The sequence below is a fragment of the Mustela lutreola genome, chromosome 14, assembly GCF_030435805.1.
Source record: "Mustela lutreola isolate mMusLut2 chromosome 14, mMusLut2.pri, whole genome shotgun sequence".
Lineage (NCBI taxonomy): Eukaryota > Metazoa > Chordata > Mammalia > Carnivora > Mustelidae > Mustela > Mustela lutreola.
Genome location: NC_081303.1, coordinates 42,489,262 through 42,502,818, shown reverse-complemented (window position 1 = coordinate 42,502,818; position 13,557 = coordinate 42,489,262). Strand labels below are relative to the sequence as shown.

General features: G+C 39.2%; 1 protein-coding gene across 6 annotated transcripts in view; it reads left to right on the top strand.

Annotated features, from left to right (window-relative positions):
- CR2 (complement C3d receptor 2) overlaps nt 1-13,557 on the top strand; it is a 35,047-nt gene that overhangs the window by 16,392 nt on the left and 5,098 nt on the right. For 5 of the 6 annotated variants that reach the window (XM_059145279.1, XM_059145277.1, XM_059145281.1 and 2 more), the window contains 14 exons: nt 199-281; nt 788-1,195; nt 2,124-2,300; nt 2,380-2,470; nt 2,737-2,813; nt 4,000-4,407; nt 5,026-5,202; nt 5,277-5,364; nt 5,722-5,804; nt 6,309-6,701; nt 7,976-8,161; nt 9,237-9,425; nt 10,069-10,092; nt 10,831-10,906. In XM_059145279.1, the coding sequence (XP_059001262.1) occupies nt 199-281; nt 788-1,195; nt 2,124-2,300; nt 2,380-2,470; nt 2,737-2,813; nt 4,000-4,407; nt 5,026-5,202; nt 5,277-5,364; nt 5,722-5,804; nt 6,309-6,701; nt 7,976-8,161; nt 9,237-9,425; nt 10,069-10,092; nt 10,831-10,906 (2,460 nt within the window). The remainder of the gene's footprint in view (nt 1-198; nt 282-787; nt 1,196-2,123; nt 2,301-2,379; nt 2,471-2,736; nt 2,814-3,999; nt 4,408-5,025; nt 5,203-5,276; nt 5,365-5,721; nt 5,805-6,308; nt 6,702-7,975; nt 8,162-9,236; nt 9,426-10,068; nt 10,093-10,830; nt 10,907-13,557) is intronic. The other variant, XM_059145278.1, reaches the window with a different exon arrangement.

The following is a 13,557-nucleotide window of genomic DNA, read 5'->3' as shown; positions in this document are numbered from 1 at the left end:
TTATGTGTGCATGGTGTGAGCTGTGACAACTGCCAAGGGCTCCTCTGTGAGAATCCAGGGATAGCCTACGGTGAGGCTGGTAGAGAGAATGCTTATGAAGGGGGTTGATACACATCAGTTATGTGAATTTGCCTTGGATTTTAAGTGTAGGTCGTTGCTCTGCAACAGCTACTGCTTAATAGTCCCGTCTGTCTCCAGGTATCGGTTACAAGGCCAACCTTCCAGTCAATGTGTAATTGTTGGACAGCAGGCTTCTTGGACCAGGATGCCAGAATGCAAAGGTAGGTTAGAAAACTGTGGTTTGCAATGACTACCCTGGTCCTTGAACAGAACACTTCACTCTTGGCTTAACTAAAAGCTTTTTGTTCAGTCATTACTATACAGAATTTGATAGAGCAGAGATCTCACATAGACATCTGGAAGAGTATGGTCTTTCACTAAAGCAACCTTCGGCCACCTCCTTATTCTCTGGTTACTCAAGGGAAAAAGGGTTCCTAGGCTCTTCTTTCTCTGAAAGCTCTGTAGACTTGCCAGCCAGGCGGGGCACAAAAAGGGGATTGTATATTCAGTAGAAGAAATCAGAGGATCACCCCGGTAGATATACTCAAGAAAAAAGTTCTAAATCATAATTTTAACATTATATTGCTATAGCTGTCTTGATCTGTATATTTCAGATTCAAGTATCACTGTCCCTGAGCCTAGGAGGGCACCGTGGTACAGCAACATTCGAGGCATTCTTCATTTGCAGTATAACTGCAGTCTTGTCATTTCTCTCTAATTTCTCTAGAAATTCTGTGCCCGCCACCTCCTTCTATTCTCAATGGAAGACCTACAGGAAGCTTTTCAGGGAATATTCCATATGGAAGCACAGTCACTTATACCTGTGACCCAGACCCAGAGAAAGGAGTGAGCTACAACCTTATTGGGAAGAAGACTATCCATTGTATCACCAACAGTCAGAAGACTGGGATCTGGAGTGACCCTGCCCCAAGCTGTGAACTTTCTAGTTCTGCTGTTCGGTGTCCACCTCCCCAGATCCTAAGAGGCCAAATATCATCTGGGCAGAAAGAACAATATTCCTATAATGACACTGTGGTATTTTCTTGCTCATATGGCTTCACCCTGAAAGGCAGCAAGGCAATCCGATGTACTGCCCGAGGCACATGGGAGCCATTGGCACCAGTCTGTGAAAAGGGTGAGTATTCCAATACTCAGAGAAGGTGCTACTGATTTTTTTTTTAAGTGTTAGAGGATAGGGCTATGGATTTAAGCAGGACTTACCCAGTTTCTAGTCCCCTCAATTCTACTACGTATAGTGAATATAAGTTATATAGCTTTTCTTAACATCACCCCATCACTATTACTTCATTTTATGGTGTGGGAGTATCCTTGGAGGAAAAGCTTTAGGGATCACAGAGTTGCCTCTTTCTTTAGGGGAAAAAATACTGTTTGTTTCAATAGTCATTTTTTTTAAAGATTTTATTTATGTATTTATTTGACAGAGAGAGAGATCACAAGTAGGCAGAGAGGCAGGCAGAGAGAGAGAGGAGGAAGCAGGCTCCCTGCTGAGCAGAGAGCCCAATGCAGGACTTGATCCCAGGACCCTGAGATCATGACCTGAGCCGAAGGCAGTGGCTTAACCCACTGAGCCACCCAGGCGCCCCTCAATAGTAATTTTTTTTTAAGGGAAGAAAGCAAAGTCCCCACCCCAGGGATGTATCCCATTAAACACACAGGAGATGATTCCTTTAAAAAAAAAAAAAAGAAGAAGAAGAAGAGGAAGAGGAGGAAGAGGAAGAAAGAAGAAGAAGATGAGAAGAAGAAGAAGGAGGAGGAGGAGGAAGGAAGAAGAAGAAAGAAGAAAGAAGAAAGAAGGAAGGAAGGAAGGAAGAAGAAGAAGAAGAGAAGAAGAAGAAGAAGAAGAGGAAGAAGGAAGAAGAGGAGGAGGAGCAGGAGGAGACAGGAGAAGAATTAGAACTGAACAAAGTCTTCAGCACCCTAAGTGCAGAAATGAAAAAGAGATGAACCGCTGATCTAAAATTATCCAAAACTGAGCTACACATTAATGATAATTGCTTGTTTCTTTCTGTTGTTTATATAAGAAAAATTTTCTTTTCCTTCAGAGTGCCAAGCCCCTCCTAAAATCCTCAATGGGCAGAAGGAAGATGGACACATGGTCCGCTTTGACCCAGGAACATCTATAAAGTACAGCTGTGATCCTGGCTATGTGCTCGTGGGGAAAGAATCCATCCGCTGCACCTCTGAGGGGGTGTGGACACCCACTGCCCCCCAATGCAAAGGTGCCAGGCTTTGAATTTAGACATTTTATGGTTTTGAGTTTACCTTGAGCTGATTTCTCATCCAGGTCTCTTTTCTTAGTGGCAGAGTGTGAACCTGTAGAAGAGCCAGTCTTTAACAAACCGCAGGATCAATTTATTAGACCAGATGTCAACCCTTCTTGTGATGAAGGGTAAGTGAGTGCTGTCTCGGCCTGAACCAGGTCTGGCTTATTAGTGTGCACTACAAGCTCTGTTGTCTGCATTTATCTCAAAGAACCTTCCTTGTCACTTATTCGCAGAAGGGTTGATTGCTCTATGGTTGTGTGTATGGAAACACGATCGATGGGTGGTGCTAATGCTGGCTACATATTTGTCCCTATTTTTTCTTGTCCTAAAAGTGGTGAGTCTGCTTTAAGTAGTCTCCAAATGGCAAAATGACATGACTCTTTGTCTCTAGGTACCGGTTAGGTGGGAGTGTTTATCAGAAGTGCCAAGGTGCGATTCCTTGGTTTATGGAGATCCGTCTATGTGAAGGTGAGTAGCAAAAGTAACAGAGAACCTGACACAGTGTGAGATGTACACGTTTCCTGGGAGATTTCTGTTTGAGGCTGTGTTATGGGAATACGAAGATTAGATTTTGTTTGATTAACTTTGTCAACAGTTCTAGTCGCACGGTTTTGTTGTTTTTCTGCTGTCACCACTTTCTACTTCATAGCATGCCAATCAATTTAAATGTATTTCCAATTCTCTCTTGTGATTTGGGAGTTTAAGAATAAGGAGGATAATGAGTATATGAGCCACCATCCTTAATTGGGGGAATGCTGTAGTTTAGTGGAGAGAAAGAGGATTAGTGTTGGATCTGAACTCAGATTTGCTTAATTTGAGCTGGGGCAATTTATGTAACTTCTTGGAAATTCCAGCCTCTTATCTGGAAAGTTAATCTGAGACTCAAGACTTCAATGTTATTAAAATTAAATGGTATTATCTCCCCTTCATAGATGAGAAAACTACCTGTCAAACATAGATGCTCAATTGACAGCAATTCTTGGCTAACCTATCATATCACTTCAGCACAAAGATGGTACTCAGAAAAGCTTAATTCTACCACCCCCCATGCCTTTTATTCACTTATTGGTTCTTTTAAAAACAATGATTTTAATTACCAATTTACTACTGGAATTCACTGCCTCACAACATGATACTGATGAACATGTTAACTTTTATTTTTTTGAAATTATTATCTACTTGGTTTTTCACTTTATTTTTTATTTATTTATTTTTTATTGTGTTACATTAGTCACCATACAGTACGTCATTAGTTTTTGATGTAGTGTTCCATGATTCATTGTTTGCGTATAACATGCAGTGCTCCATGCAGTCCATGCCCCACTTCATACCCATCGCTGGGCAAGTGTTCACTTGTAACAAGATTTCCATTATAAAAATCTTTGCTATGATATCTGTTTAAATCAAGTTTTATATACATAATGAGCTTTGATGTAACTCCTATCATCAGAACTCATCCATATCCTCCAGGAAACCTGATAACTACAGGTTCGTAACCAGCTTCATTTTTCTTCTTTGGTGTCTCTATTTCTCTTCTTTGGTGTCTCCATTTCTCTTCTTTGGTGTCTCCATTTCTCTTCTTTGATGTCTCTGTCTCTTCTCGTTGGTGTGTAATACTGGAGCAGAATTCTACAGTAAATTTTCATCTCTCCAGAAATCACCTGCCCACCGCCTCCTGCCATCTCTGATGGGACACACACAGGAAGTTCCTCAGAATATGTTCCATACGGAACCACAGTCACCTACACATGCAACCGTGGGCCAGAGAGTGGAGTGGAATTCAACCTCATTGGGGAGAGTACCATCCATTGTACAAGCAATGACCAAGAGAGGGGTATCTGGAGTGGCTCTGCTCCTGTCTGCAAACTTTCCCTCCCTGCTGTTCAGTGTGTACCTGCCCAGGTGGAAAATGGATATAAGACATCTGGGAAGGAAGCCCCATACTTCTATAATGACAGTGTGACATTCAAGTGTCATCATGGATTTACTCTGAAGGGCAGCAGTCAGATTCGTTGCAAAGCTGATGGCACCTGGGATCCTAAAATACCAGTTTGTGAAAAAGGTAAAGACCCAAAGGGGAAAATGAGGTATTTACTCCTTTATTCTTATTTATTAGCTCCATCCCAAAACTAGAGTCATAGAAAAAGGCAAGGTACACAGATTATTATACCATTTCTTCCATTCTGTGATCAATGTCCTATGTGGTTTTTATATGTTCTTCATGTAAATGCCCCCTTGATCAGGGATCTATTCAGGGTAGATAATGAGAGGACCTTTTTTAAAATTATTATTATATTTCAAGTTTTTATTTAAATTCCAGTTAGTTAACATATAGTATAATATTAGTGACTCAAAATTTCCATACGACACCCAGTGCTCATCACAAGTGCCCTTCTTAATCCCCATCATGTATTTCACCCATTCTCCCACCCACCTCTCCTCTGGCAACCATCAGTTTGTTCTCTATAGTTAAGAGTCTGTTTCTTGGTTTTCGAGAGGACCTTTTTAAAGGTGCCTGGTTCCTGCAAAAGAGCAGAAAACATTTGGTAATTAAAGCTTCATAGTCTTCGGTTTAAAAGATGCAGATTGTCTGCTGTCAGATGTTGTATACTTAATGTTCTTGAGTATAAATTCCTTTTGTTGCTGTTGTTGGTATTTACGTGGGGAGTTTTCTCTTCAGGCTGCCAGCCACCTGTTGGGCTCCATCATGGTCGGCATACAGGTGGAAATAGGGTCCTCTTTGTCTCTGGGATGGCTGTAGACTACACCTGTGACCCTGGCTACTTGCTTGTGGGAAACAAATCCATTCACTGTATGCCTTCAGGAAATTGGAGTCCTTCTCCCCCTCGGTGTGAAGGTACTTTCAGTTGCAGAGTTGCTTTTCTATGTGATATCAGGCATGCATAAATAATTCAAACTTTGCTCTTCTAGAAGCACCATGTCAACCTGTGAGAGAAGATTTTCAAGAGCCTCCCATTCATTCACATGTGATACCAGTTAATACATCCTGTCAAGATGGGTGAGTATGAGATGGTCCATTCTGAAAAGGGATCTCCACCTCATTTCGCGCATTAATTCTGTCCTCAACTTGTCTTGATGACTCCCTCTAGACATCCCTCATTATCACACTCACAGAGAATGTGGGGTTCCAAAGGTCTAACTAACATCTTTCTCTTCTGTCCTTTCTTGATGTGGAAATGGCTTTGCTGTGGAAAACTCTGTGCCTAAAGTAGTCTTCTTGCTTGAAGGATCAAGAGTTTTAGCTCTTGTCTGCCAAAGCTCTTATTTAGAAGAGCCCCTGTATCTGTGGTTTGAGGAAGCTAGGTTATAGAGATGTGATGCTGGGAAGAAGAAATGCATTATAATCTCTCTCTAGGTACCAGTTGACTGGACATACTTATCAGAAGTGTCAAGATGCTGAGAATAGGGTTTGGTTCCAAAAGATTCCACTTTGTAAAGGTAAGTTAGAAAAAAATTATTGGTGGGACAGTAGGGAGTTAGAGAGGGAAGATCACTGAAGAACTAGCCTTATAACTACCTCAATAATGTATGTATTCTATTTCATTGTACAAAAGATAAGAAAAATTTTTCTGTGTTTGGTCAGCACTGGCATTGGGGGAAAAAAGTCACCAAGTAGGAACTGAGTATTTGCCATTCATCTGCTCAAGATTTAAGAAAAAAAAATTATATATATGGCCTATATTTCTAGTTTATGGGAACATAGCTACATTTATTCCTTTCTTAATACTTTGTTTTCTGAATTTATTTGAAATGAATATGTATTACTCACATAGAGAATTTAATAACACTGTTTTAAATGAAGCATCATCTGGGTTCAAAAAATCTAAATTATTGTATGGTTACGTGTCATACGTGCAGTTGCTTAGTTTCTTTTTTGCCTGACTGAAGACTGTCCACCTTGGTGTGCTAGCTGAAGCAGAATTTCCTAAATCTCTTCTGCAGTAATTCACTGTCAGCCTCCACCCACGATTGACAATGGAAGGCCCAGGGGCGTGATGGCAGAACCCTTTCTATATGGAAATGAAGTCTCTTATGAATGTGACCAAGGATTCTCTCTTTTGGGAGAGAAAAATATACGATGCCTAAGTGATTCTGATGGACATGGATCTTGGACTGAACCTCTCCCAAAGTGCTTAAAATCTCCTCCTGTAATTCACTGCCCTAGCCCAGAAGTCAAACATGGGTACCAGCTCAACAAAACTCGTTCTTCATATTCCCACAATGATACAATATATGTCGCCTGCAATCCTGGCTTCATCATGAACGGCAGTCACGTGATTAAATGTCATACCAATAACAAATGGGTGCCAGGTGTACCGACTTGTATCAAAAAGGGTAAGATAGGGCATCTGGGTGGCTCAGTTGGTTAAGCAACTGCCTTCAGCTCAGGTCATGATCCCAGGGTCCTGGGTTCAAGTCCCACATTGGGTTTCTCCTGTTCTGCGGGGAGCCTGCTTCTCCTTCTCCCTCTGCCTGCCACTCCCCCTGCTTGTGCTCCCTCCCTCTCTCTGTCAAATAAATAAATAAATTAAAAAAAAAAAAAAAAGGTAAGATACTCTAAGGAATATAATATGGGGTGTTGCCCAGAATGAAGAAAAAGGGCTTTGAATCTGCATTGACCATTCAAACTACAGAAAACATGTAAAAGGCAATCACATTGTTTTACAAGATACCTTCCTTGTCCACTCATCTGATTTTATTTTCCTTTCCCTTTCTAGGAGTGTTGAGCAAAAGTACTTGAGAAGATAATGGTTAACTTCCAAATTTATGGAGTCTCTAATATTTATTCTTTTTACTAATTTAGAAGTTAAAAAAAAAACCATACTTTTGGGAGGGCAAGTGTTTGGCAATAATATTGCTTGATAATTGGATATTTAAGGCTGTGAAACCAGTCAAAAAGAGAGCTTTGGGTTTTCAGAGGGGAATGTTGGCCTTCAAACCCATCGATTTGTCTTTCTTGTCATTTTACTTATCATTTGGCAGTTTTATTCTTGTCGGTAACTATCTATAACAGAGGCTGCCAACTGGTGCCCCAAGAACTGAATTCAGCTTACCAGAATGGCTTTCTTTGGCTGGCACAGTAGTCTCATCCTAAGTCAAACCCACCTCACCCTAAGTGAAGCCCATCTGAAGTGAATCTGCATAGCTCAAGATAAACAGTGAATATGTAATACAGCGAGGGACCCCCTTTGTTTTCCTGCAAGACACCTATATCTTGAACCAGGCAATGGCAGCCATTTTTAGGACGGATGGTCTCTGGTTTGTCATATTTGGTGGCTTCACTTTCTGGTTCTTGAAGGCATTGGAGTGTGAGACCCTTAAACCACAGACTCTTTGCTATCTTAAGAGAAAAGAAAAAAATACTATTAGCTGATAGATTACAATCGTGGGCCACGGCCATTGACATTTCATTATGTTACTTTTGACATTGTTCTTCAGCTCCCATACGAAATATGGAGGCAATGCAAATTTGTGTGGAATGAGTATTTCTGGATACCAATTAGTTAGCTTGTTTCCTACCTTCTTTCAGTATTGCTATCACCCACAGATAGTGTTGGTTATATGTTCCTCTGTGCTAAATTAAAGATCCTTTTTTATTGATGTCTAAGCTTTCTTAGGATGTCAGCCTCCACTTAAGATACCCAATGGAAATCATACTGGTGGAGATATAGCTCGATTCTCTCCTGGAATGTCAGTCCTGTACAGCTGTGACCAAGGCTACCTGCTTGTGGGAGAGGCACTCCTTCTTTGCACACATGAGGGAACCTGGAGCCAATCTGCCCCTTATTGTAAAGGTGTGGTGTCTATTATTCTCCTGTTTTTAAATCAAGTTTCTCCCAAATAGATAGTGAGTTAGGTACTTTCAACTTAAAAGAGCCAAATAAATGTACTAATTGGATCCTTTAATTAAATGCATTTAATTGGATTGATTCAATTAGATGAATACATTAATTAGTCTACCACAAAATAAGAAAAAATGACTTGGGGTGTAGCTTATCTGAGGAGTGATCACTTACGTAGCCCTTTAAATATAGAAAAATGAAGTACTTATACAAATTAAACAACTAAAATGCAGGTTGAATTTACCTGTGGCTGTAGTTACATTAAGTGTGCATTTGACAAAATACTGATAAAAAGCACAATGATCTTGTCAGTGTATTTTCTCTAAGTGGTGGTGGAATTATGGGTATTTTTTTTAATAAAGGCTTCAGAATTTCATTTTCTTTAACATAGTGCCTATGAAATAGGGGTAGCAAGTTAATATCCAATATTCATCAAGCACTTTTTACCAAAAGCCAAAATCAGTACATATTTTACATGCATTGTCTCATTAATCTTCTTGAGAACCAGATGAAGTTGGTGCCGTTATTATTCCTATATGACAGATGAGGTCTCTGTAGCACGGAGAGATCCGTAACCTACCCAAAGTCACACAGTGGGGGACATCCTAGAGTCATGATTCAAATCGAAAAACCTCCCACTATTGCCTCCTGTGCTTCGAGACGAAAGAAATAAATGAGGAAGTACGTTCATCTATGGATAGTTATAGTAGAGCAGATGAGACAGTCATTCAGAATTCTTAATATAACCCACTCTCTAAGAGGCTGTTAAAATTATCCGACACTGTTAGTTTAGAAACTAAAGCACAGAGAAGGAAAGTCTGGCTTAAATTACCTAGAGCTAATTGAGATGGACGGTTGTCACAGAAGGAATCTGCCTAGAATGTCCTTTTGTGTTATCACAGCGAGGCTTTCCTTACTGAGAATGAACCAAATTGGTTTCCTAAGCCTTTCCATTCAGGGAAGTATCTACTTCCTTGAGAAAAGGCTAAAATATGGCCCGGCTTCAATTTGCTTCCTTTCATTTCAGAGGTAAACTGTAGCTCCCCAGAGTATATGAATGGAATCCAGAAGGGTCTGGAGCCTGGGAAAATGTATCAGTATGGTGCAGTCGTCACTCTGGAGTGTGAAGAGGGGTATACCCTGGAAGGCAGTCCCCAGAGCCAGTGTCAGGACGATCAGGGATGGAACCCACCCCTGGCTGTCTGCAAATCACCAGGTAACTGCGAAAGTCTTCCCTGCTCATACTTGTCTCCCTGGAGAGAAGAGAGCTAGGAGTATCTGTCAGTGTTAGGTTTTAAACTGATGTGGGTCTGTGACGAGTGCTACAGTAATGGACTCATTTGAAGTTAGTGGTTTATTCTAGAAAAAGCAAAACTTTCTGAGGATTGGGGAAATAAAAAAAGAAAATAGAGAGGAGTACTAACTCACGAGGTGCCGCGCTATTAATCTTACATTTGGAAGGGGGTCATTGCTGAGATTTCCATTGCTGAAACTTGATTATTTATAAGTACTTACCAATTTGACAGGGACCTCCAAAAAATATGGTGAACAACCTGCTGTAACAGTTACTACTTGCATTCTAACCTGAGAAATCTCTGATTGTAAAGTTGCGTGTATTGGCGTTTTTCATTCCTGAACTACCCCAACTTAACAGTGTTATTTTTTTTAAATGTCCAGTGAATTGTTACATAATAGAATGAAGGAAAAGTGCATGCAATCCAGGGCCTCAATACATCTTTTTAAGGAGATTCTGAGAGAAAGAAGCTGAGTGTTGTCTTTAGGGATATTACCGTGGGACTTTGGGCTGCACTGAAATATGCAACTAGACTAATATTTTTGTGATTTTGCGTTCTCCTTAGCCTCACTTGCTCCTCTTCTTAGTGGTAAGTTTTCTTAAATATTTGAATTAATTTTCTAATGATGTTTTATAAAAAACATATATATCAAATTTGAGGCCTTATATCCTGTCTCTTATTTTTCCTTTTCACTTTAACTCCTAAGAAATTATCATTTTGTTATCTTAAGGCTCTTTTAATATGAAGGCTCTTTTAATATTTATATCTAAGGCTCTCTTCATATTACAGACAGACACTTTTGGATAGAGTTGAATAAATTATTTAAAAAGCCAGCTACTTCCAGTTTTTCTTTTTTCTTTTTTACTTCTAGCTTTTCAATTGAGTTTATGTTAACTTTTGGTCTTTTGCATGATTTGGTACTATCAAATAAGCTATCTTATTCTGCAACAAAATATATTTTCCAGCTGAGAGTTAAATGTTGTTATGCCAAGTCGTGGGATCCTTGTGTCCTGAGCTCCTACTATCACCCCAGTAATGAGAATATTATTAATAAAACTGAAAGGGAAAGAAAAGCTCAAGAGAAATTTGACTGCAGCCCCTGTGATCAAATGCTTGGTGCTTTAGATTAAATGTGGACTGGACTGAATCAGAAAAAACTTAAGCCCAAGTATGATTATTGAGGAATGTAACATTTATATGGCTAACAAAGGATAAGGATAAAGTCCCATAACAATTTCCCCACCATTGGCAATAGCCCCACAATCACTTCAAAGGAATATAGGGCCCAATTTTCTGGCATTTGATTCTTGCTGTTTTGATTTCTAGGTCTTTCTGCAGGTTCAGTACTTCTTGTATTCTTGATTGGTGTCACCTTATGCACAATATTAAAATACAGAGAACGGTAAGTTCGATGCATGCTTGACCAAAGGGCACAAAAGGTTTGGTTACTTGCCTGAAACTAAACTCAGAAGTACAAGTCATATAACATGAACGTTATAGTGTAGAGTAAGAAGTATTGTGCCATATAGAAGGAAGCCCCCTCTGTGAGAACTTTAAAAATATTAAGCACTTATTTTTTTTGAATGATGTTTATTTGGATGACATATATTTTAAAAATCTAGAAAATTGAAAACTTAAAAATCCCAGTGGTAACAACTGCAAGTGTTTTGGCATATTCTTATCTGATCTTAAATATTCTTTATCTTTTTTCTCTTTTTGACTGGAATTTTGAAATGACAGTCCCCTGCTTTGATTTTTTAAAATTTGGCTTCATCTTTTATATCTTTATGTTTTCTTTTTAGTTATATAATAGTATATTGTTCTATGTATTTCTGTATCATGAAAATTATGGGTTGCTTCCACATTAATTTTGATAATAAAGGTACAAGAAACACCGTTGAATAAACTTTTTTTCTATATCTACTTATTTCTGTACCATTTCTAGAATTACTAAGGGTAAGAGTATGAGCATTTAAGATGCCTAATCAATATTGCCAAATGACTTTCTAAGAAGTTTGTCCTAATTTGACCATATGTCAAATAATCAATATATTTTGATATGTTGTGTTTCTGGACTTCTCTTCCTGCTGTACTGATTTCTCCTTTCATCACAAATTACTTTATGTTCAATTAATATAGCTTTCTACAGTCATACTATATAGTAGGTCAAGAATTCCTTTGCTGTAATTGTTTAGGATTTTCCTTTCTATTCTCTTCTGTTTGTTCTAACCAGGTTATCTTTTAAAATCATTTGGCATTTCCAAAAAACATATGTTGTGATTGCATTTAAGTCTATAGATTAGTCTGTGCAAAACTGACATCTTTTCTGTAATGTGTTCCATTCAGAAACATCTGAGGCCTTTCTATTTTTGAAATAATCTTTTCTCTCACTTGGTTGTTGTTTTCATGACTACTTAAGTATATTACTAGGTTTCTATGCTTTGTTATATTGTGTTTTATTATGCAGAAATAAGATATATATTTCTATTTTTAACATTCATTTTTAAAATTATTTATTTATTTTATTTTATTTACTTATTTTACACACACACACACCCCCCACAAGGAGGGGAGGGGCAGAGGAAGAGAGAGACACAGGCTCCTCACTGAGCAGGAACCCTGACATGGGGCTCGATCCCAGGACCTCGGGATCATGACCCAAGCCAAAGGCAGACACTTAAAGACTGAGCCACCCAGGTGCCCCAAACATTAATTTTTTAAACATTTTAATATACAAAGTAATATTGCCATAGTAGGTCATGTGGTATTTGGTGGGTACACAAAGCAAGTGCTCAAGTAATGGGGAATTTTGATCAGAAAAAAACTTCTGTAGTGAAGGAAATATCTCAAGCAAGCTTCAAGATACTGTGGACAAGGAGAAAAAAGTATTCCAAGTGGAAGGAGCAGTTTTAGTGAAGACCCAAAGGCTTGTCTTTCCATCAGGTATTATAGGAACTATGTAAGCAATTTGATGTAATTGTATATGATGGTGACTGTAGGAGAGGGTGGTAGAGATTTGGGTGTAGGGATGGCATAAAAGACCCTTCCGACCCATAAATCCTGTGTCAGAACATTCTGATAAGTGCAAAGGATGCCATTTTAGCAAATGAGACCATCAGGAATCAACCTGGGAATGTTCTGTATGTGCAGGTTCTTGAATCTCTCTATACAAGCTAGTGTTAGGGAGATGATTAGGTGAAGTTTTACCAAGTCTCAGGTAACTTCCAGTGGGAGGTGACCAAGTCATCTCACCCCAAACAGGTCACCCATAAATGCCAGCAAAATTACTTTAACATGCCAGGTCACCTGGCTTGTGCCATCAGTGCCATCTGGCACATTGTTCACAGTTGTAAAACACCTGGTGTAGACATTATACAGGAAGGGGTTACATTGAAACTATGTAATGATGACACCTGTGAACCTGAGGGGTTTGTTCTAAGCCCGCCAGACCTGGGCACCTCAATTCACAGGGCCATCACAGTTACATCAGATTGCTTATGTAGTTCTTGTAATACAATGGTCTTAGAAGGGTCTACACTCATAATATGCTTTAGACTGTAGTGTTGACAAAAAGATGTACCATATAACCCTCGTTTTGTGAAAGACTTCAGGAAAAAAGGGTGTTTTGTGAGCAAATAAGATTGGGAAGTACTACATGCAGTATTTTTCTAATGAAGATTCACAGTGACCAAGAGTGTATTTAAAGTCCTACAATAAAGAAAGATGTTTGGTTTTATTTTTAAACCAGAGTTCCCCAAGCTAATTGGACCACAGAACTCTTTTTCTCCTATAATGCATTCACATCCCATGGAACTAATGTTTCATTTAACAGTCACTGGGGAATCTAGAAAGATGGGTAGGAGCTAGATCATCAAAACCTTGTATGCCACGACAAGGAGTTGGTGTTTGTCCTGTAGGATCTTAAGCAAAGTAATAATATGTCTAGATAGGTATTTTCAAGAGGAGGGGCAGGACTGCGCTTTCAACAAAGCAGCAGTGATGGGGATCAAGAGGTATCGTCCCTATTAAGAAGAGTGGAATGACTTGTGTGGA